The sequence below is a fragment of the Ananas comosus genome, linkage group 15 (genome assembly GCF_001540865.1).
Source record: "Ananas comosus cultivar F153 linkage group 15, ASM154086v1, whole genome shotgun sequence".
NCBI classification, from domain to species: domain Eukaryota; kingdom Viridiplantae; phylum Streptophyta; class Magnoliopsida; order Poales; family Bromeliaceae; genus Ananas; species Ananas comosus.
The window spans coordinates 8,341,938-8,366,644 of record NC_033635.1 but is presented as its reverse complement, the minus strand read 5'-3'; the positions used below and the strand labels follow the sequence as shown (position 1 = coordinate 8,366,644).

General features: G+C 43.7%; 1 protein-coding gene across 1 annotated transcript; it reads right to left on the bottom strand.

Moving 5' to 3' along the window:
• Positions 5,974-7,322, bottom strand: LOC109721061 (glyceraldehyde-3-phosphate dehydrogenase, testis-specific-like). The gene is made up of 2 exons (XM_020248480.1): positions 6,595-7,322; positions 5,974-6,064 (listed from the first exon to the last, which is right to left on the bottom strand). Exons 1-2 carry the CDS (start codon positions 7,320-7,322, stop codon positions 5,974-5,976), a joined length of 819 nt encoding a protein of 272 aa, XP_020104069.1.

The following is a 24,707-nucleotide window of genomic DNA, read 5'->3' as shown; positions in this document are numbered from 1 at the left end:
TGTTAAAAAAAAATTGTCAATTTTGTGAGTTTTTGATTCGTAGAGGTATCATGATGATGTCAAAAAAAGTTTTGAAATTTGATCGTAGAATGTTTCAAATTGCTGTATGAGAGTAAACAGTTTAGCGTGGTTTCGGATGGATCAGTAGATTTTTAGAAAGATTTGATATTGCGGAAAGTGAACAATTCTGAGTTACTCCGGGAGGGCAATCGCTAATCTGTAGTCGACTAATTTAGGGGTTTATAGATAGGGCCGGACATTAGTTATATATATATATATATATTATATATATATATAGTATATATATATTAATATATATATACTTATTTATGTTTTAGCTCCCATCTTCTTCTTCTTATTTTTTTTTTTTTTTTTTAATGCAATGTGCAGACCTGTCAGGATGAGGTGTGAAACGTCTACCCGTTCTCGCAACCGCCACGTCCCACTCTCCTTATGCGATCGCCTACTCCGAGTATTTGATATAGAGATTTGAGAGGGTAAAATGTGTGAAATAATTTTAATGTAGAGAAAGAAAGAGTGAGAAAGAGAGGGGAGTGAGGAAGAGAGAGAAAGAGGTCGTTGAAGAAGAGAGAGAGGGACAGAGAGAGAAAGAGGGAAAGGAAAGAGATGAAGGAAAGAGGGAGTAGTAAGGAGAGAGGGAAATGACGATGATTGATTGTTTTCGGGGGACTTGGCGCCAACGGCCTTGGTGGTGGGATGCGCTCGGTTACGGATGGTGATGGGAGGGTAATATGTGCGGGGGGGGGTGGGGTGACGAACTGGTGCGGGCTGGCACCTCAGGGAAAAGGAGGAGTTGAAATGAGAGGTCGGAAGAGGGGATGAGGTGAAGCAGAGGCCGAATTTAGGCAGAGAGGGAGGGAAGAAGAGAGAAAAAATGTGTAGCTTGAAGAGAGAAAGAGACAGCTAGCTAGAAGAATAGGCAAGAGAGCAGAAAGCCATTGCTTTAGAACAAGTGAGGTGATGAGCTGTCGCACGTTGGAACGAAGAACGAGAGGCTATGCACGTGGATCTTGCAGAATGTCCATCAAAATAGCATTTAAAGAATTAACCGTTGTATCAAACTGTAGGACGAAGCTATGTAGAGCGCCTTAAGGTGGCATGGCCCCCCCTCAACTTTTCGAGATATTTATTAATTGGTCTTTCAAAATATTTTTCTGGTAGACCATAAATAGCTTTGACCTCCTCAAATTTTCATATTTGCTTAATAGTCTCAAGAATTTTTTTTGGTAGATCTTATGGGATAGCTTTTAGGCCTCTAATATTTTGAATATTTACTTAAATAGTATGGGGATGCGGCCGAACAGCTCTTCTCTCTTTTCTAATCGTATCGACTATATTTATGGGTTAAATATATTAGGAAAAGTTATGTTGCTTATAGAGTCTTTGTATATATTTGCTCATCTATAAAAATGTTATTTAATAATTTTTTAAAACTTTTATTTTTCTTAGGTGAGCTAGTTTTATTATGACTTAGAGTCAAGAATGTAGCTAAATTTAATGCTATGTTTAATTTTATTACTAAAAACTATAAAAGATTACTGTTAGAATTTAGTAAATTCTAACTTATTTTAAGTGTTAATAATTATAAAGTAAAATATAATTTTAGAAGTTAAACATTTCAAATAATTAAAAAAAATACGAGCTTATACTTTACATTATTATCTATGAATAATTTTTATAAAACTTATATGATTTTTTATTATTAGCTTAAGTTTCTAGTTTAATATATTTCGGGTCCCCCTCCAGATTTGAATCCTGCGAGTTTCGTCCCTGAAAGTTTGATGTGACCCACATTAGCGCTGTAATGGATGTATTGGTAAAGCAGATGCCAAGACGTTTGGTTTTGAGAAATTATATGTTCACACTGCGAAGACCAGTCTGTTAATAAATATGCAATCACAATCTCATTCAAAACAAAAAGTTGAATAAAAATGACAATTCATGATCCAACATATATTCATAAATAGGAAATATTGATAGTTTATTAGCCTTACCAATATATCCGTTTTGCATCTTCTAGAGATTTTTCCTTAGTTTACAATTTCCTCAGAATATCTCCTGACTACCACTGTAATAAATTATTAGAAATTGATCTCAGATCTCCTCAACTGTTAGTTATAGTTGTTTTACACAGGTTATTAATGGCGTTAAAGATGTGGTTATCTTTTGTAAAATTGATTATTTACTCTCGAAGTTTAGTCTCTTAAGTAAAAATATATTGGGAGCCCTTCTTAACTTTTATGGCTTATTTGCAAACAGCTCACCTCAACTTTTCATTTTTTGTTGATATCCATTAACTTTTAGTTTTTAAAAAAATTAATAATTTAGTGTAATGAAAAATGTGAATTTTTATATGTTTTTTGATAATTTCAGCGCAAATTCTAATGGCTCCTATTTATTTTTTGATCAAATAAAATATATTATTATAAAATTTAAATGCAAATAGTGTTAAGGAATTATTCAGGATCTTTCTTTAATCTTGAAAGTTTAAAAGTTTTTTTAATTAAAAATTATTCTTATAATGTTTATTTTGTATTATAAATGTCATTAAAAAATTGAAATTATAATATGATTTTAGGTGTCGAACAAACTCTTCTTTTTATTTGCAATCGACACAACAATGCTGGCAATATAGTTAATGTAATTTACTTTTGTGCTTAATTAGGAAAAAATAATAAGTCTTAATTTATTTCAAAGATTACTATATGATTAGGAATATAAATTGATAAGTTATATAGTGTATGTTATTTTACTAATTAGGAATAAATCATATAATTAATATATATTAAATATTTAATTTAATATGTATATATATTAAAACACTACAAATTTAGATTTACAAAATTTGCATTTGAAAATAACTATTAGTATTTTTATTAATAAGAGATAAGGGCTAGTAAGTTAGGGTTATATTAAAAATTTCTAATCGTTTCACATGCGGCTTAACGGATTTTAATAATGTGAGGGCATTTATTATAATTTTTAACATTTGGAGGGTATTGTTGATGTTATCAATTTAGAAGGGTATTATAATAATTAGATGGCGTTACTAAAGTAGGCATCTATGAAATTATTCCCTTTTTTTTCTTTTTTTATTATTTTTTGCAAATATTCTAATTCTATTTTTTTGGGTTATTTTTTTAGTTTATTTGTGTAAAACATTTTATTGTTTGGGATTTTTTTTAGATTGTTTATGCATTTTGGTTTTTAATAATATTTTAAACTTTTAATTTCTGCTATTTTTGAATTTGATTTTAATTTTGTTTAATTAAATCTAAATTCAAATTTAATGTTAAATCTAAGTTCTGTCTTAAATTTATGAAAACAAATTTTTAAACAATTTTAAAATTTAGATCTTAATGTCTTATTTTCATATCTTATTTTTTAAATATATTCTCAAATTTTAAATTTAAATTAAGATTTTTATATTTTTAGCTTAATATTCAACGAAAAAGATTGAATTAGGAATTATAACATTTAAAATTGAGAACTTTAAAAGTTTAATTTTTTCTTAATTTTAAAATTACAATTTTTAAATTTTTAGAATTCAAAAATTAACCTCCAGTGTGTTGGATGTCTGATTGCACAAGGCGCAGCGTCATTGTCACCAATTCAACATTCCAATCGGTTCAATTTTATTTTTAAAATTTAAATTTAAAATTTTAATTTACAGGTTAAATTGAAAAATGTCGAATTTTCAATTTTATTTTAACATTTCCACTTTCTTTTAAAATTTTTATAATTTAAAATTTATTTTTTTCACTTAAAATTAGAAAAAAATTTAAAATTTAATTTTACAAATTTTAAAATTAAATTTAAAACTTAAATTATAATTTTAAATGTAAAAGTAATTCGTTCTTAATTTTCAACTACAGATTTTAAATTTTTAAAGCTTTGACTTTAAGCAATGCTAGTCTCCCTCTTTAAGCTTGTCACTCACAATTCACCAATCACCATCCATTTAAAATTTTTTCACTTACTTTAATAAATCGCGATTTTTAAGTTTTAAAATTTAAAAATGTTACATTTTAATTTGAAATTTTTTGAAATTTAAATTTTATTTTTTAATTCGAGAGTCAGATTTTAATTTTAAATATTGTAAATTTTATGATTTTAATTAAGAATTAAGGAAAATTCTGAAATTTTAAATTTTGAAATTTAGGAATTTAAAATTTATAAAACTTTAATTTTAAAATTTAAAATGTAAATTATAGATCTTAATTTATTGACTATAGTCTTAAATTTTTTTAATTTAAATATATATAATATTATTACTATTAAATTATTAAATTAAAAATAAGAGAAAATTTAAAGTAAAAAATAGTGCACATGTTGCACCCAAAAAAAATCCCCTCATGGAGGCTGCGTGCCACGTGATGTGCTCATCGGGGCTGTCTTGAAATTGCTTTACTACAGATGTCTTCATTTATGTGCACGAGTGTATTAAATAAATACGTTCATTGCTCTTCTCAGGATTAAAATGTACTGAATATCTTTTGCTATCTTGTGGAAATTCCTACTGCCTCCCCATATGGGGAATCTAAAAAGGTTTTTTTTTTCCAGGGGTTTCGAAACAAGAACAGTAAATCATAGCCATATTCGCATCGCAATAACAGCTAGTTTAATGCAGATTGTCGACAAAAGTGGGGCCCGACTTGTTTAGCTGCCCAAGTGTTATAAAGCTACCAACGTCTTCCGACTTTGTTTACATACTAGGTGGCAATCCAGCTCGCTATTCGCGAGTCAGTCGTTTCGTTCGAAATGAGATCAGGATCGGCCGTCGGCTGTTTAGTAAGAGCCGAACGTAGAGCTGAATTTTTTCAGCATGGTTTAAAAACGAGAGCCGAACACGCAGCAGGGTCAAGTTGCTCGTGTTCGGCTGATAACTGCGTCGAATTACATATATTTTATATTTATTATAATCTTATTTAATTTATATTTTTATATATAAACAAATAATTATATATAATATTATTTTTATTATTTATTTTGACAATTTGCATAAAAAATTATCTTATTTTGGGCTTGCCAAACTGGAGGTCACCTTTTTCGTTTTTGCGATCCATGCCAATTTTCAGCAAACTATCAAATCCCTTATTACTTTTTCTCTCTCCTTTTTTTTTTTTTTCTCTCGTTTTTTTTTTCTCTCTAAAGAACGCAGCGATGGCGGAGGCGGAGGCGGAGGCGGAGGCGGATGCGGAAACAGCCCGCCTCGTCTACGCCCCGCACGCCCTCACCCTCGCCCGTGCAACCCTACCCTCCTCGCCTCCGACGCCGTCAAGACTGCACCGCGACTCCTTTTTTTTTTCCCCTCTCCCACCCTCCTCCACCGCCTCTTACGACGACCCGCCTCCGACGACGACGCCTTTCTCACCATTCCCCGCTTTTTCTCGCCCTTTCCCTCTCCCTCCTCCTTCGTTTCCTTCGCCACTTCCGACGACAACGCCTCTCTGCCGATGCTGACGCCGCGAAGGTCGCTGCGACGTCACAGCCTCGAAGCGGGAAGTCCTTAGCGACGTCATCGCCGGCGCAGTGATCGTTGGCGGAGAGGCACGACAAAAAAAATTGTAGAAAAAAATAATAAAAAAATAAAGACAAAAAAATAGAAGAAAAAAGAAGATGATGAAATTGCACTATTTAAAAAACAATTGCACCGTTTTAAAATTTTTTGCACTGTTTTAAATGAAAGTTACACTCTTTGAAAAAAAAAAATTGCACTCTTTGAAATCACATTACACTGTTTAGAACAAAATTGCACTATTTTGACAGAATTTATACTATTTCGTTTTCTATTTTTCACACTATTTTTTTTCCATTCTTTTTCCTCTCTCCTTCTTCTCATCCTCATCCTCATCCTCATCCTCATCCTCCAACTCCAGAGAGAGGATTGAAGGGGCAGTGGTATCGCAGGAGCGAGCGTACCTCGTCGGGGAACCCCGCGGCACGCATCCGTCACGACCACGATGCCGGTCTCCCATCCGCCGCAACCGCCTCCCCCGCGCCCTCCTTCACCGCCGCCGCCGCCTCCCCCGCGCCTCCATCTCTGACGGGAAGCAGAGGAAAAAGAAGAAGAGAAAGAGAATAAAAAAAAAAAAAAAGAAACGAAATAGTGCAAAGTATTTCTAAATAGTGCAATCGTAGTCTAAAAATTATAAAATCTATTTCAAAAGAGTGTAATTTATATATCAAATAGTGTAATTTTCATTAAAACAGTGCAATTTTTTTAAAAAACTGTGTAATCTTATTTTAAGAGTGCAACGGCTTGGCTGGAGGACGGAGGCGACGACGACGATCCCGACGCGCGCGATGCGGATGCCTCCCTCCCTCTCCCCTTACTCTCTAGGGTCAGCAGCAGCTCCAGGGCGCGCCGTGCGTTCAGCGCACTGCGCGTTCAGCGCCCTGCGTCGCGCCAACGCCCCTACCTCCGCCCACGCCGGGTTCTCGTGCGCCACCACGCCGCCGCCGCCACGCCGGGTTCTTCTTCCTTTGCTTCCTGTCGGAGATGGATGCCTCCTTCCCTTTCCTCTTGCTTTCCCGGGTCAGCAACAGATCCGCGGCGCGCCGCGCGCTGACACCAGCTTCCCCCGCGAGATGCTTGCCGTGATCGCGTCCTTCAGCGGCAGCGGTGTTGAACTCGGCGAGCGACGACGATGCGCCGGGCTCGAGGAGCGGACGGCGTCGAGGGCGAACTCGGCGGGGGTCTCGCCGGCGGGGATGGGGCACCCGAATGCGGCGAGGAAGTCGGCGAGGCGGTGCGGGTCGCCGCAGTAGGCGGCGTGGCCGCGCGAGAGGATAAGGAGGCGGTCAACGAGCCCGAGCACGCAACGGCTCGGCTGGTGGACGGAGGTGACGACGACGCTCCCGACGCGCGCCATGTAGATGCCTCCCTCCCTCTCCCCTTGCTCCCCAGGGTCAGCAGCAGCTTCGGGGAGCGCCGTGCGTTTAGCGCGCCGCGCGTTCAGCGCCCCGCGCCGCGCCAGCGCCCCTACCTCCGCCCACGCCGGGTTCCCGTGCACTGCCACGCCACCGTCGCCCCCCCTCCCCCGACGACATGGGGGAGGCGGTGGCTGCGAAGGAGAAGGAGGGTGCGGGGGAGGCGGCGGCGGTGAAGGGAAAGGAGAGTACGCGTGGGAGGCGGTGGCTGCGAAAGGGAAGGAGGACGCGGGGGAGGCAGCGGCTGCGAAGGGGAAGGAGGCGCGGGGGAGGCAACAGCTGCGAAGAAGAAGGAGGCGTGGGGGAGGCGGCGGCGGCGGCGAAGGAGGGCGCAGGGGAGGCGGTTGCGGCGGATGGGAGACCGGCATCGTGGTCGTGACGGATGCGTGCCGCGGGGTTCCCCGACGAGGTGCGCTCGCTCCTGCGCTACCACCGCCCCTTCAATCCTCTCTTTGGAGTTGGAGGATGAGGATGAGGATGAGGATGAGGATGAGAAGAAGGAGAGAGGAAAAAGAATGAAAAAAAAATAGTGTGAAAAATAGAAAACGTGTAAATTCTGTCGAAATAGTGCAATTTTGTTCTAAACAGTGCAATGTGATTTCAAAGAGTGCAATTTTTTTTTTCAAAGAGTGTAACTTTCATTTAAAACAGTGAAAAAAATTTTAAAACAGTACAATTATTTTTTAAATAGTGCAATTTCATCATCTTCTTCTTTCTTCTATTTTTTTTGTCTTTATTTTTTTATTATTTTTTTCTATAATTTTTTTTGTCATGCCTCTCCGCCAATGATCACTGTGCCGGCGATGACGTCGCTAAGGACTTCCCACTTCGAGACTGCGACGTCGCAGCGACCTTCACAGCGACCTTCGCGGCGTCAGCATCGGCAGAGAGGCGTCATCGTCGGAAGTGGCGAGAGAAACGAAGGAGGAGGGAGAGGGAAAGGGCGAGAAAAAGCGGGGAAGGGTGAGAAAGGCGTCGTCGTCGGAGGCGGGTCGTCGTCAGAGGCGGTGGAGGTGGGTGGGAGAGGGGGAAAAAAAAAGGAGTTGCGGTGCAGTCTTGACGGGGTCGGAGGCGAGGAGGGTGGGGTTGCACGGGCGAGGGTGAGGGCGTGCGGGGCGGAGGTGAGGCGGGCTGTTTCCACATCCGCCTCTGCCTCCGCCTCCGCCTCCGCCATCGCTGCGTTCTTTAGAGAGAGAAAAAAAAGAACGAGAGAAAAAAAAAAGGAGAGAGAAAAAGTAACAAGGGTATTTTGGTCAGTTTGCTGAAAATATGGGCCGAATCTCCAAAAAAGAAAAATGTGACTCGGTTTTGCAAAAGCCCAAAATAAGTGAATTTTTTATGCAAATTGGCCTTTAATTTTTAATAAAATAAAAATATAAATACGAGCTTAATTATAAAAAGACTCATTTATATGTAAAGTTTCAACTATTAAATCAAAGTCTAATGGATAAGATTTTATAAATTTATTTTTTATATATATTTAATCTAATTTGTTTTAATTTATTGTTCGTTGGCAAGCTCGTGAGCCAGCTCGTGNCTTTTAAAAGTTTTAATTATTTTATTATTTATGCATTTCTAAATTTTAAATTTTAAATTTTAAATTTTAAATTTTAAATTTTAAAATTTAAAATTTTATATTTTTAACTTAATAAATTTTTAAAATTTTAAATCATAATCGGATTTAAAGAAGTAATTTTTACTATTTCTGATTTTGGATCTTAAAAGTAGAAAATTGATTCAAAAAACTAGAATCAAATTTCGAAAATGAGGTCGTCAAATGCTTTATCAATGCCCGTTTGGTCTAGATTTTGAAAAAATGAATTTCGCGTAATTGATTTTGATTTGAGGAACTGACTTTAGTTAAAAGCTCTAAACCGTTTGGGTGAGAAATTGAATACAAAGTGATTTTTCTGAAATAAATTTTGCATTCTAAAAATTAAAAATTTAAAATTTTAAGATTAAATTTATTATATATTAAGTTTTAAAATTTTAAGAATTTAATTTTAAAAATTAATTATTTTAATAACCGATATGACGCGCTTTCTAGATTAATTTTTAAATACTTATTTCTTAACTTCAATGTCTTAGTAGTTATGGATTATCGCGCAATAAAAATAGCTTTTTTTTTAAAAAAATAGAAACATTTTGTTTTATTTCTCTATAGTGCCCCGGAAGTTTGGCATCGGATTGGTTTCAATATTATCAATTCGTCGACACATCTGGAGAGTGTCGGACTGAATCGGAGTTGTTTTTGCCTAAAATAGATGTAAAAACGGACTCGGCGCATTCAAATAAGAAAAACTGAAGTTTTGCTAGTTTCGGGCGCCCATAACATGTTTTGGGTCGCCCAGAACTGAGTGCTGAGCTGAACTGAAACTTGAAGCCAATTTGGATCCTATTTTCGGGCGCCCAGAAGTAGGCCCGAATGTTTACTTTGGGATTATCGTTTGCTTTGACACGTATATGGTGGTAAGTGAGGTCTGCTGGACCATATTTTGGGCGCATCATACCGTGGACGGAGGAACCGAAGAGGAGTTTCTGTATAGCCTGGGAGTTTCGGATGCCCGGTTGTTGGTTTCGGGCGCACGAAAGTGCTCGTTCCTGCAGGACAGCAGGTTAGCATCTTATGTTCTTGGGGCTTATTGTACTTACTCTTCTCCTTATAAAAGCATGAGGACAACCCCCTGAGATGCTTTTTCACCCTTCTTCATCGAGAAGCCCCTATTTTTGCATTTTAGCCCCTCTAAACTCTCCAATTTCAGCTCCAGCAGATTCCCAGCAGCGACTTTCGACGTTTTGGCTCATGTGCGACGTAGGAAATCGGATTGCTGCGAAATTTGGTTTGGTGGTTAGTAGACTTCTTGGAGATTTCGTGGTGCCAATTTGACAATATTTGATTGATGTTAGTTTGGTCAAATTACTATTTTTCTGAACTGTTGATGTATTTGGGCTGAAATTGAGATTTCTTGTGTTTTCTGGATCAAACCTTTGAGGAAGCTGGAATTCAGACCAGAGACGTGTTTTCATCACTCTTTACTGGTTTTGGGACTTTACTTTACCTGAATTGGAGATTGGAAGGTGAAGTTGACATTGAAATTGAAGAAAATTAAGCTTAAATGCTGAATTTTGGTATATTAATGAAATTTTGGTGTTTTTGTGTTTTAATTCTATTAGAAGATTGTTGGTTCTAGGCTGCTCGTGGCAAGGCTTCCTCCTGCGACTTCTAGCTGTGGTCGGACTCGCGGTAGGTGTGGGTTAATGTTATGCTTACCGGTTTCTGTTGATTTCCTCCTAAGTCTAGTTCTCACCCCACTCGGGCCTAGTGGGGAGATCGGCGGAGTTGGCAGCCGAACCCACTGAAAATTATGGAAGATAGTTCTCACCCCACTCTGCTGCAGTGCTTGGTACGAGTTCGACAGGCGAGGACCGCGGCAAGGGCATCGCGCCCGAGCAGTAGTTACAGTTTAGCTTTCCTATACATTAGAGTACCCTTTGTATCTAGATGTGTTATGTTTTGGACGAGCTAAATATGTATTTGGAAAATGATCATGTATTCATTTTGGAGGAACATGTAAACGTAAATGAAAAGAATGCTATGTGATGTAATAGATAGTTATCTCTCTTTATTTCACTTGTTTATTGCTTGTGATTCTTGCTCTTAGTTGTTTTAGCACTAGTTGTGCTCTTCTCGTTGTCGTTGATCGTGTATGTTATCAAGTTGTTTTTCCTGGGGACTTGTTGTACATGATCAGGTTTTTAGCCTTAGGCGGACAGGAGAGATGTTGTCCGTTCGACGTCTGCTCGACGCGCCCGAACCGGACAAACATGGTAGCGGTCTCGGGGCATGACGCACTCGACCCTAGCATATCATCTTAACCGCACATTTCTCAACCTAAGGGCTGAAAAACTAATAGCACCAATAGCTTGGTGCTATTAATAGTATTCCAGCCTAGTTCTATATATATATAGTGTAAAGCTACTATACTATCGGAAGTATAGGGAATTTGATAATTCCGACTTCTTGACCCTTGATTTAAGAATTTTACGATTGAGATGATTGCGGCCGCCCTAGGGTTGAGTAGTACTTAGATCCTCTATACTTCCGATAGTATAATAATTCTATTCTATATATATATATTAATTTTAAGAGTAATGCTTCTATTGTGAGATCCCTGGTGTTCTGTTGTGGAGGCTTGTCAGCAGCTTTGGAGAGTGTCGGGACAAGTCCGAGTCGCGTTAGCGTCAAATAGACGCAAAACGGACTCCGTACGACGCGAGTGCAGCTTATAGCGAAGAAATCGGCAAAACAACAGATTTCTCTGCTTGCTGTACCGGTACAACAAGCACGCTGTACCGATACAACCAGCGCGCACTGGTTTAGCTGCTCTCGGGTTGGCTCTTGTACCGGTACAGGAGCCCGTGTACCGGTACAAGGGGGTAAGTAGAGAGCTGTTTTGGTAATTCCCTCCCTCGTTTGTATCACCACCTCACTCCCTCTCTATATAGGCTTGTGCTGAGCTGAGAGAGAGAGAGTTCTTGTTGCTCTCTCTTCTCCTCTCTCTCTCTAGTCTCGGTTGAAGGCAAGTGAGCTCGGTTGGAGAATTCGTCGCCGACGTTGCGCCGCGGAGCCGTTTGAGCACGTGTTTGACGCCGGGGTAGCGCGAGGAGGCCGGGCAAGTGTAGGTTTTCGTCGTTTTTTCTGTCGCACCAGTGCTTGGCGTTGTTGAGGTGGGTAATTCAGCATTTCCATGGTTTTGGGCAAGTTCTTACTACTTCAACTCGAAGTGATGTTGTTTGCTGAAATTCATCGTCGACTATTAGTATTTCAGCTTGTACTCGACGTAGGAGCATCGGATTGCGACGAGACTTGATTCGTTGGATTTGGAACTTCGAGAGGAATCCAAGAAGCCCTTACTTGCCAGATTTGGTGAAGGTTAGCTTGGTCGAATCCCTTTTCTATTCTGTTGCTGTGAAATTCCGACTAAATTGGTAGATTTTGATCGTAGAGCATGGTGTTAGCTCGAATGCTAGACTTGGAGGGTTCCAGTTGATCCAGCAGGGATCACTTTGGTTTAAGGCTTCGTTCGCTGCTAGGAGCTAGCTTCTTGAGGTGGGTTACATCAGTTTTGACTCCTAAGTTCTAATCGTCGACATGTATAATTTCGATTTTGGTATAGTCTATTCTAGCTCGAATTCATGGATTATATTGTAGATTGCAAATCTGAATTTGAAGCATGTGGTAATAAATTGAGTAGATTATACATGTTGGACTTGGAATTTGAATTAGGAGAAAACCTGCGATTTGGACCTGTCACTTTTTTTAAACTGCCTGATTTAGCTCTAGGAGCCGTTATAAAATTGTAATGTCGCAGTATCCTCGAGACGAGTACTCCAGGTAGTTTAGAATACATTTACGCTCGTGCTTGTACGCCAAGTGAATTTTTACAGGGTTGTTTGGGCTGTTTCGGACTTTTGGGCGCCGTTGGGGTTGACGGTAGGCCCGGTTCGCCGTTTTGGCGTCAGATTGTGCCGAGGGCACGTTACTTGTTGGTTGTTAGACCAGTTCGAGTCGGTTACTTAGATTTTGGCTTGACAGAGCCTGATTGAGCTCGACAGAGATACGCTGCATACTCGGTTGGGTAGCGCCGACGAGTGCCACTCCGGAGACGGGCTTTGTGCTTTCGCGTTGGTGTCGCTCATGCCGGTTCGACTTGCTCTCCACAGACCAGTTAGTGTGGAGGTAGCGGATAGTCGCAATTGGGCAGGGACGGGTGTATTCACAGTCCTAGGGACGGGTATGTTTACAGTCCCGATTGGATTGGGTCAGATTTGACATTTCCTACAGTTGGTTAGTGTAGAGCATGATAGTGTAGCGATTTGTAGCGGTTGAGTTTATTTTCTGCATTTTCCTACTATCCTGGCTCCCTTCTGTATACTTAGTAGGTGGACCGATGTTGTTTGGGCGGCACCCATTGAGGACTACTTGTTTTTACAGTAGTTCTCACGCCCAGTTGTTACCCCTATTTTGCAGAGCCACAGGTTTCGAATGCTGCACCTTCCGAGGCAGACCGAGGCAAGGGCGTCGCGAGTTAGAGCCCTACCCGACGAGCACAGCTAGAGGCACCCCTACTGCAGGTAGATATTTTGTTTCGAGTTTATGTACATAGTAGACTTAACTCGCCAGTGCGAGTAACTCTGTATTTTGGATTTGGACTATGTATATGAAACTCAGTTTGTTTAGTTTCTGTTTTCTCTAGCAGCTCTCTACTACTGTTCGTAGTAGTGTTTGATTTACAGGTACAGCTGTCGCTTCGTATACAGGGGAAATTTCTTTGTATACGGCGGATTTGTCGGCGTGTCCGGGGAACGAGACATCCGGGGCGTGACAAACAAGTAAAAGAATAAATAGAGAAGGTGAAATAACTAGCAACTAATTGATATCAGAGCGAGTAAAGTCAACATTCTATCACCACAGTAAATAAGGTAAAGCTAGACAATAAAAGAAATCATACAAGTAGTTACAACAACTGTCTTCTAGTACAAAAATGGTGTCTCGTAACATATACGGTTGTACAATCTACAAACGTCTCACAAAAAGAAAACACGAGAGGCTAGCACCACCTAATCGAACGATCCCTCGAGGTTAAACGCTAGCGAGGCGAACCCTTTTCCGTATCCCTGAGCCTCTCCCTGCCGTGGAAGGCTTTGAAAAGCATCGAGAAAGAGGGCGTGAGCTATAATTTTTATAGTTCCCAAGTGGGCAATTATGACCTCAGCTCATTGCACCACTTAGGCCAAAGAAAAGGTGAGTCTACGAATCAATAGTAACGAATAAATTGACATATAAAGAAAGCATACTTAAGATGCTAGCTCGATTGCCAATAAACATGGATTCATAATTTGCGACTTATCTTGTTCATGGATATATATTGTATCTACAATTCATAAGTAATATTATGATTCACTTATATACAGATATGAAAGTCTACTTTGTCATGACTACAGTGATATAAGGATGCAATAAACAACTCTCCTAGCATACTACATGTTATGTATGAATTACCCAAATGTCCAAACTATACTAGAAGTAAAGTCCCAATAATCCTACTATTACTCTCGTGTCTAGTAGTGATCATAATAAACTCAACACCGCTGATCCGATTCCATTCCAATTAAGGACCTACCAAGTAGTCAGCTTGTGCCGCCTAAGTGCCTGTGGTATGCCCGACATTTCCTACTTTGCAATGTGTCTGATCCCACTCGACCCGTAGGCTTCTCATACCGCACGACGCGACCGAAGTGCGTACGCTAACTCCGAGAGTGCCGGCTTGTAGAGAGCACCCTCACAACATGTGCGATATGAGCACAATGCAAGCAAGCATAGTCCAAGTCTCAAGTGTCCTATCCTCATCGTCTCAAATGGTATAGTCACTAGGCATCCCGAAGATCTTAGTTAAATCCAACATGAAGTTCCAATACTACTACAGTCTTGTGCCCTTTATGAACTTAGAATTTATGACAAGTATATAACTCTCTCAATGGCCTATCCCTAGGTTCACGATACCAGCTCGATGCCCCTTCATTTACATTTAGCCATTATTCACTAATAGACCACAAGTCCCGGCCTCTTTATGCTTTACAAGAACCTTTAAGCTTTCATTTATAGGTAATAACTTTAAATGCATGCAAAAAGATGCTCATTATTCACAATAGGATTTATTGATTCCAAGTCTCAATAGATGGCCAAAACATAATGCGAGTACACATGCTAGTTCTCTACTATAGTGAGTCCACTTTCATTACACATAACATAGCATATTAAGCATCCCAAAAATGCACAATAAATATATTCTAACCATGGATTTGCATGGCTTTTTCAATGACGATACTTAATCATCACAATGAGAATTTTCTCATTGTGTGGCTAGTCAACCCACCGAAACCGTTCGGCGTGCTCCTTCGATTCGCCGAACGAGTCCACGCAGTCTCAAAGACCCTAAGTGATCAAGCGAAGAGATACGAGGTCCGACCAACCATAGATTCAACATTAACCTAGAGAGCCAAAAGGGCAAAAACTCACCTCAAGAGAAGAAAATCTCTTCCAAAAGCTCCAAGAGAGCTAGAAACCTTTCCATCAAGCCCAAGGAAGGTTCTAAACCATTAATCTAGCTCAAAAGCCCTGAGATCAAAAAGCCCCAAAATCAACTAAATCTCATTCTAGGTTTCATCTACAAAAACTATCAAAACAAGATCTAAGAGGAGGGAAAGGAGCCACAAACTCCTTAGAAGCTTCCAATCAAGCTCAAAGGTGTGAAGATCTTCTGCCTTTGCAAGCTCCAAGTCAAGCCTTATAAAGCATCAACAAGGTGGAAGAGAAGAAGGCAAAAATGTGCCAAGCCCAGTGATCTTCCTCTTCTTCTCCTCCTTCCTCTTTACTCCTTCTTCTTCTTCTCTTATCAAGGTGTACGAGAGGGCTTGAGAGAGAGAAATGGAGAAGAGAGAGTGGATGGGTCAATATAGACCCTCTTAAATTGCTAACAAATCCAAGAGGCCCTGCAAAAAAACAGATTACATCAGCCCGGTCTGGGCAGTTTTCGCCTAAGAGGACCGGGTCTCTCCCCAGCAGGACCGTTCTCTCGTCGAACCCTGAAAAACCAACGTTCGGGAACCGGTCTCTCCCTGCGCTGAGACCGGTTGCCTTGCCTGGGCTGCGCACACTGTTTACACTGGGGGGACCGGTCTCTCATATCAGGGACCGGGTCCCTCGAGAAGTAAATAACTCTTTCAGGATCATTACCCGAACTAAGGTTTTCGAAACTTTTTAGGTCGGAACAACTCTACAACCCTTCCACCAAGTGTGGCAAAATGCTCGAATATACATCAAACACTCGAACCTTTGCACATTTGCAAAGCGTCCAGTTCGTCACACGAGTCAGGATAGGAGCGCCCTTTTCAGATGACGAAGGCCAGTGGATAGCTTGCAGACGTCCCACCGAACCTTTCACGAGACGTTCTTAGGTCGCGGCTCTTCGGGCGTCAGGTTCTAAGGGGGATCCGTCCAGCAGGCGACTCAGAGGAGCCACAGGTGTGATCCTGCGGGGGACCACACTGCCCCCGGCTAGTATGGTGAGCAGCACAGAGGGCAGGTGTTTACGGGTGTGTCAGCCGGACACATCGGGGCCAGCTTGCCCGAGCAGCATCTTAGCACCATTATCAGCTTAAGCACACAGCACCACAGCAGTTTACGCAGCAGCACCGAGTTACGCCAGGAAGACAGATCGTCTGTGTCGCGTCGATGTGAGGCGGCGACAACAGCGCCTCCGAGTTGCAGGTCTACGCCAGCTGGAGGTGTAGAGGACCATACAGCAGCCGACCGATTGGGCAGGTATCACTTTATTTCTGGCATTAATTCGCACTCTGTATGATACCGGTGCATCGCATTCCTTTGGTAGCGAGTATTTGCACAGTACATGCGTCTTAGAGTTAGGAGCGTTGTCTCAGTGCACGAGAGGTGCAGATCCCAGACCATGTTTTGCAGATTGTGGAGTGATTGTTGAGTCTGTCCGATGCAGCTAGCTCGTGGATTTATGCCCGCAGACCTATTGGTGTTAGGGCAGCTGCAGGACTTCGACGTCGAGTGCGCTCGTGTGGATTGCGCTGGCGCGTACTCGCTACGATCGACTCTGTGGACGACGCACGGTGACGTTCCGCGAGCCAGGCCAGGAGGAGTTCACTTCAGAGGCCTGCAGAGAGTTTACGGCTGTTTGCACCTGGATATCTTCGGCGAGGCTCGACAGATGCTGAGCAGTGGGTGTATCGCTTTCTAGCGCATTGTGACGGTATACGGCCGGGCCCGGAACTCGAGGATATCCTCTGTAGTCCGTGAGTTTCCGGATGTTTTTCTCCTGAGTTGACATCTTGCGCCGTGAGAGGGCAGATTGAGTTTGATGATATTGATGTAGTCCTGGAACTGCACCATTCTTCGAAGGTACCTTATCGTGATTGCGCCGGCCAGAGCTGAGGCGAGCTAAAGGTTGGCAGCTGCAGGATTGATGGATTAGACGGTTTGTGAGGCCAGTGTGTCGCCTGGGGAGCGCCGGTGTTCTTTGTGAAGAAGAAGGATGTTCACTTAGGCTGATGGGGGTTACCGGAAAGCTGAATAAAGTGACATCAAGAATAAGTATCTTGCCGCGCATTTATGATTTGTTTGATCAGCTGCATGGGATCTTATGTTCTTCTCGAAAATAGATCTCCCAGTTCAGTTACCCCCAGTGAGGGGAGGCGAAGAGGATGTTCCCAAAACGGCTTTTCAGGACTCGTACGGCATTATTAGTCCGGTTGATTGCTTTGGCATTGACGAATGCCCCTGCAGCGATTTCATGGATTTGTATGACCAGAGTGTCAAAGCCGTCTTGGATAGGCTTTGCTGGTGCTTCCATCGACCGATATCCCAACATGATTTAACTCCGGAGTGATGCCGACAATGAGGAGAACTTGGCATTGTGGCTATACTCTGCGAGCTGAAAAGAAGTTGTATATGCAAGTTAGAAGAAAGTACGAGTTCTGCTATGCGGAGTTGCCTTTCGTTGGGCCACGTGATTTTCAGCTGAGCGTAGCAGTGGACCCGAAGAAGATGAGGCAATTTCGAGAGTTGCCGTTAGACGACTGACGGTGACTGAGGTACGGAGCTTCCTGGGACATGGTAGGATATTACTCGGTTTGTGGAAGCGCTTTTGCGAAGCTTTCCACACCCCTCACACGCTTGACGCGGAAGGAGATTCGTTTTGGCGAGAGCGACGACTGTCAAGGAGCTTTGACGATGTTGAGACTTGAGGTTGACGTCGATCCTATCTTGCCCTTCCAGTGATGGGGGATGGATTCTGATCTCAGTGATGCATCCCAAGTGGACTTGGTTGGTACTGATGCAGCTGGTTAGGGTGATTGTTTATGCTTCACGGCCCAGACAACAGTTAAAGCGATTATGAGAGAATTACCTTACAAAGACTGATAGAGCTTTGCCACAGTGTTTTGCTTTGAGCTCTGGCGGCATTATTGTACGCGCGAGCATTGCGAGGTCCTCACCCGAATCATAAAAGTCTCAAATATATCTGTTCACACAGTAGTGGAGCTGAACCTGAGGCACGCTAGTGGTTGGAGTTATTGAAGCGACTATGATATTTAAGTATTTCAGTATCAGCCTTGGCAAGGCGAATGTCTGTGGCTGATGAGGTTGAGCAGGAGTCGTGCAGAGCACTGAGTTTAGGATCACTGAGCAAGAGACCCCTACTCGAGGCAGCATACAGCGGCTGTGGACTCGACGATAAGATACCCTCTGGTCTACGGCGAGGCTGACATCTCTGAGTTTGCAGCCACTCTGATGGATAGGATCGAGGAGAAATAGAAGTGGAGATCCGACTTGTTGAGGATTATGAGAGCAGCTAGACAGGGGCAGGCTGAGGTTTTTTGCTTTCGAAGTATGGGGATACTACGTACTGAATCCTGTCCTGTGGATCGGAGATCCGAGCAGACATTCTGAGAAAGGCTACATTGTCTCCTTAGTACGGTTCACCTGGCGGTGAACCAATTGTAGTAATGATCCTAAAGGCACGGTTCTGGCCTGGAATTGAAGAAGGACATTGGCAGATTTGTGGCTCAGTGTTTGACTTTGCCAAAGATGTGAAGGCCGAGATCAGGCTGCCTGGCTGCAAGCTCAGAGTCTGCCAGTGCCAGAGTGGAAGTGCGGAGTACATTCACTATGGACTTTTGTCGTTGATTGCCGAGAGCACAGGCATGGCTACGACCGCGATTTGGTATAGTGGACAGACTGACAAGTCTGCTCACTTCTACCGGTTCAGACTACTGGCCCAAAAGAGGACTCGTGAGCTTATCACTTGCATTGAGATCGTTAGGCTACACGGCGTGCCATGCGATTGGTGTCAGACAGAACCGAGGTTGTATCCCAGTTTTTGGAGGATGCTTCAGGACGCCTTGGGCAGCTCAGCTGCAATTAGCACAGACGTTCCACCACAGACAAAATGGTCATCAGAGTGGACCATACAACTCTAGAGGACATGCTAAGGGCATACGTCCTGGATTTTGGAAGGAGGGTGTATTCGACATGTTTTACTGAGACTGGTTTGAGTTTGGTACAAGCAAGAACGAGCTATCAATACGAGCATTCAGATGGCTACGTTTGGAGGCGTTGTATGGACGCGGATGTCGATCCCCCGTTTGAGCGATGTGCGTGAGGCGGAGACACTTGGAGCTGGCAGATTCTACTTGAGGCTGAGAAGAAGTGAGAATCGTCGACGACACCTATTTGACAGCACAGAGCGACAGCAGTAGCTACGCCTGATACCAGGAGACGAGACTTGGAGTTTTCAGGGTTGGAGATCATGTTTTCTCAAAGTCTCGTCGTCCATGACGGATACGCAGTTTGGAGCTTATCGGACCGATTGATACAGAGATAGCTCTACCCCGCGACTTGCTGGCATTCCACGCATGTTTTCCACGTCTTCAGCATTAGAGGAGATACGTTTTCATCCCACTCACGTGATCGACTTCACTCCAACTGGATTAGTGAGGATCTGAGATAGAGGAGCGACCGTTGCGGATTTTTGCTCGAGAGACGAAAGAATTGCGCATCGCGTCATCCCGTATTTTGAAAGTTGCAGAAAAAACTGGAGTAATCTATGCAGGAGCGGCAGGCAGACTTCTGGGAGCCTGAGCGAATGATGACGGGAGCCTATCCCATTATGTTTGATGCTTGAGCAGAGGTACGTTCAGTTTCGCGGAACGAAATTTTTTGTAGAGGGGAGGATGTAGCATCCCTGGTGTTCTGTTGTGGTGGCTTGTCGGCAGTCTGAGAGCAGTGTCGGGACAACCTCGAGTTCGCGAACATGTGTTAGCGTCACATAGACCAAACAACTCCGTACAACGCGAGGACAACATTATAGCAAGAAATCGGCAAAACAGCAGCATTTCTCTTGCTTGCGTACCAGTACAAAACAAGCACGCGTTACGGTACAACCGGCGCGCACTGGTTTAGGCCGCTCTTCGAAGTTGGTCTTGTACCGGCTACAGGAGCCATGTACCGGCAAGGGCGTAGGTTAGAGACCTGTTTTGTGTAATTCCCTCCCTCGTTGTATCACACCTTCTCTCCCTCTCTATATAGGCTTGTGCTGAGCTGATGAGAGAGAGAGTTCTTGTTGTCTCTCTCTTCTCCTCTCTCTCTCTAGTCTCGATTAAGCAAGTGAGCTCGGTTTGGAAGAATTCATCGCCGACAGATTGCGCGGGAGCCGTAGCTTGAGGCACGTGGTTTACGCCGGGGCTAGCGCGAGGAGGCCGGCTCTAGCGAGCCGTAGGGTTTTCGCCGTTTTTTCAGTCGCACCGTGCTTGGCGTTTGTAGAGGTGGGTAATTCCAGCATTTTCCATGTTTTGGGCAGTATCTTACTACTTCAAACTCTAAAGTGATGTTGTTGTGAAATCAATCCATCGACTGTTAGTATTTCACGCTTAGTACCGACGTAGGTAAGCATCGGGGATTGCCGACGAACTTGCGTTCGTTTGATTCGAAGACTTGGAGAAGGAATCCACGAAGCCCTTACTTGCCAGATTGGCGTGAAGTTAGCTTGGTGAATCCCGTTTTCTACTCTGTTGCTGCCGAAATTTGACTTGAATTGGTGGATTTGATCGTAGAGCGCTTGTGATTTAGTGCGAAGTGCTAGACTTGGCAGCGTTCCAGTTGATCCCAGCAGGGATCACTTGGTTCGATGGTCGTTTCGCTGCCAGAAAGCTAGCTCTTGAGGTGAGTTACAGTCGTTTTTGGCACTCCTAAATTTAATCAGATCACATGATATAATTTCGATTTTGGTATAGGTCTATTCTAGCTCGAATTCATAGCATTTTAGTGTAGACTGCAATCTGAATTTGGGCAGCATGTTGTAATAAATTGAGTAGTTATACCTATTGGACTTCGATTTGATTAGGAGAAAACCTGCGATTTGGACCTGTCACTGTTTTTTTAACACTGCCTAATCTTAGCTCTAGGAGGTTATAAAATTTGTACTGTCGCAGCATCCTCGAGACGAGTACTCCAGCGTATTAATACATTTACGCTCGTGCTGGTTACGCCGAGTGTTATTTTTACAGGGTCGTTTGTGCTGTTTCGGACTTATTGGCCGCGTTGGGAGTCGCGGTGGGCTCGGTTCGCCTAACAAGTCCACGGGCATGATCCAATCTCCAACCCGAATAGGGCAACTGGGGCAAAACTCTCGAATATCCAAAGAGTGATCGGGTACAGTAACTCGTCCTGGATGCAACAAGGATGCAAGTAGGATGCCATGCAACTCGGCAAACAGCCGGTCAATGAATGAATGCGATGCACCGGTATCAAACAAAGCTCTAGCTCGAATACCATAAAGTAAAATGATACCTGCGACCACATTCTCGGCTGCCGCTGCCTCCTCAGTCTGGGCCGCGTACATGCGCCCGCTCGGGGCCTGTCGTGACCCCTCCGCCTGTCGCAGAAATGGCGGCGGTCCTGCCTGGTGATGCGCAGAAGATGTCCTCTGGCTGGGACCTGGCGATGCTGGCGCAGATGCCGCAGATGGCGCTGACAATGGACTCCTCGGGCAGTCCGACTGGAAGTGGCACTCCTGGCGACACAAGAAGCACCTGCCCCGGCCGCGTGAACACTGCCGCGGGTAATGAGGACCGCCATAGATCACGTAGCGGGGGGCCTGGCGACGATCGGGTCCTCCTCGCTGGGTAGACGGGCCGCGTCCTCGCCACTGGCTTTTACTCCTGGGATGCCTCGGCGGCCTCCGTGAGTGCGTCTGACTCGCACCCTCAGCCGCGGGCCTCTTGCCCTTCCCTTTCTCCAAGCTCTCGCGACGCTCCTGCAGATCCGCCGCTCCTACCTCCACTATCAAAGCTCGATCCACAACCTCCCGGTAGGTCTGGAGGTTGGAAGACTGTACCAACCGGAAGATAGAAGGCCGCAAACCGCGCTCAAAGATGCGGGCCTTGTCCTCGTCGTCCCTCACAACAAACGGTACACAGTGTAGTATCCGGGAGAACTCCCTCTCGTACTCAGCCACTGACCGCTCATCCTGGCGCAAGCTGTGCAAATCCTGCTCCATCTTCTTCTTGACGCTGGTAGGAAAGTGGTGCGTGAGTAGAAGCTCCTTGAATCGTGTCCAAGTAATTGCCGCCAAATCGGTGTTGGGGTTGTCCTGGATATCCAACCACCAACGATAGGCCTCGCCGTCCAGAAAGTGAGTGGCGAGCCAAACTCTGTCCCTCTCCTCCACGAAGGTATCTCGAAACAGCTTCTCCATGTGCAGCAACCACTTCTCAACAATCCAGTGGTCGACGTTCTCGCCATCAAACGTCCTCAGGCTGCACCTCCTAAACTCGCTGAGGCGATCCATGAGCCGATCCCGCTCGGCTCCCTCAGCCATCATGGGGAATGCCGCCCCCGTCGCTGGTCTCTGAACTGGTAGTGCCGCAGCCACCTCCTCCCGAGGTGCGGTCGCCGGTGCCGCACGTGAGGAACTGGGCGCGGGGGACTGCGCCCTCGGTGCGACGTCCACCACGGGTGCTGGCGGCGTGGGACCCTAGGTCTCCCTAGAAGCTGCCGCCTGCTGAAGTAGGAGGTCTTCAAGATGCTTCATCCGCGCCTCCTGCCGCTGAGCCACCTCAGCCTATCGCTGCGCCGCCGCCGTCTGCTGCGCCGCCGCCGTCTGCTGCGCCAACAAATCAGTGAGAACCGCAAGCTGGGCCCTCAGGTCACGGACCTTACTAGATCCGGAAGTAGCGGAGGTCTCGACCCCCTCGGGATGTGCCGCATCATCCGCCCCGGCAGACTGGGAGCGTGTAATCGGCATCGTCACTACAAAGCATAAAAGCGCAAGTTAGTAACCCACGCTGTCGCATCCCCGCTCAAAAAGATAAAACCCCAAATCATGCGAAAGTAAGGAAGTGTCCTTCACTACTAACTCCCGATGTTACGTTGTCGGCCGCCAACGTAACCCTCCGCGAAGTTAGAAGCCATACACTCCGATCAAACCCTAACTTTTTAGAGTTGTCATAAACTCAATCATAATACTTTCGCTCACAAGTCAATTAGACCTCGTCTCTCACGAGCCTAATTCCTATAGTCCAACCGGCCTAAGGTTCGCTAGGTCCACTAAGACTCAACCCTAGGCTCTGATACCAAATTAATCTGTCACGCCCCGGGACCGGCGAAGGCCCTCCCGGTAGCGTGCCCAGACCCGTCATATGTCTACACATATAAGGCGTCTACAATAAAAGCGGAAGTAAACAAGTAAAAGAATACATAGAGAAGGTGAAATAAAACTAGCAAACTAATTGATATCAGAGCGACGTAAAGTCAACATCTACACCAAAGTATAAGTAATAAAGCTAGGACAATAAAAGAAATCAATAAAGTAGTTACACAACTGTCTTCTAGTACAAAATGTGTCTCTATACATATACGGGTACAATCTCACACTCTCACAAAAAGAAAACAACGGGAGGTAGACCACCTATATCGAACGATCCCTCAGGTAAACGCTACCGAGGCTGAACCTCTTTTCACGTATCCCTGGCCTCTCCCTCGTGAAGCTTTGAAAAGCATCGAGAAAGAGGCGTGAGAACTATAATTTTATAGTTCCCAAGTGGGCAATTATGACCTCGCTCATTGCACACACTTAGGCCAAAGAAGAAGGGTGAGTCTACGAATCTCAGAACGAATAAATTGACATATAAAGAAAGACATTAATTAAGATGCTAAGCTCGATTGCCAATAACATGGATTCAAATTTGCGACTTATCTTCGTTCATGGATAATATATTATCTACAGTTCAAAGTATATTATGATTCAATTTATACAGATATGAAAGTGACTACTTTGTCATGACTACTAGTGCATATAAGGATGCAATATAACAACTCTCTAGCATACTACATGTTATGTATGATTACCCAAAATGTCCACAACTATACTAGAAGTAATCCCACATAATCCTACTATTACTCTCGTGTCTAGTAGTGATCATAATAAACTCACACCGGCTGATCAGATTCATTTCCAATTAAGGACCTACCAAAGGTAGTCACAGCTTCGGCCGCCTAAGTGCCTGTGGTATGCCGACATTCCTTACTCTTGGCAATGTGTCTGATCCCACTCGGACCCGTAGGCTTCTCATACCGCACGCGCGAACGAAGTGCGTAGGCTAACTCCGGAGTGCGGCTTGTAGAGAGCGACCCTCACAAGCATGTGCGAATATGAGCACAAATGGCAAGCAAGCATAGTCCAAGTCTCAAGTGTCCAGTCCTCATGTCTCTAAATGGTATAGTCACTAGGCATCCCGAAGATCTTAGTTAAATCACAACATGAAGTTCCAATACTACTAAGTCTTGTGCCCTTTATGACACTTAGACATTTAATGACAAGTATATAACTCTCTCAATGGGCACTATCCCCTAGGTTCACATGACCCGAGCTCGATGCCCCTTCATACATTTAGCCCAATTATTTCACAATAGCACAAGTCCCGATGCCTCTTTATGGCTTACCAAGAACCTTTAAGCTCATTTATAGGTAATAACTTTAAATGCATGCAAAAAGATGCTCATTTTCACAATAGGATTTATGATTCCAAGTCTCAATAGGATGCCAAACATAATGCGAGTACCACATGCTAGTTCTCTACTATAGTGAGGTCCGAACTTTCATTACACA

Excerpts from the sequence above, each read along its gene's own strand:
- LOC109721061 (XM_020248480.1), bottom strand. The coding sequence starts at position 7,322 with ATGCCGGTCTCCCATCCGCCGCAACCGCCTCCCCTGCGCCCTCCTTCG. Across the intron at positions 6,065-6,594 it reads ATCTCGCGGGGGAAGCTGGT|AGATGGAGGCGCGGGGGAGG; the intron begins GTCAGCGCGCGG and ends GCTTCCCGTCAG.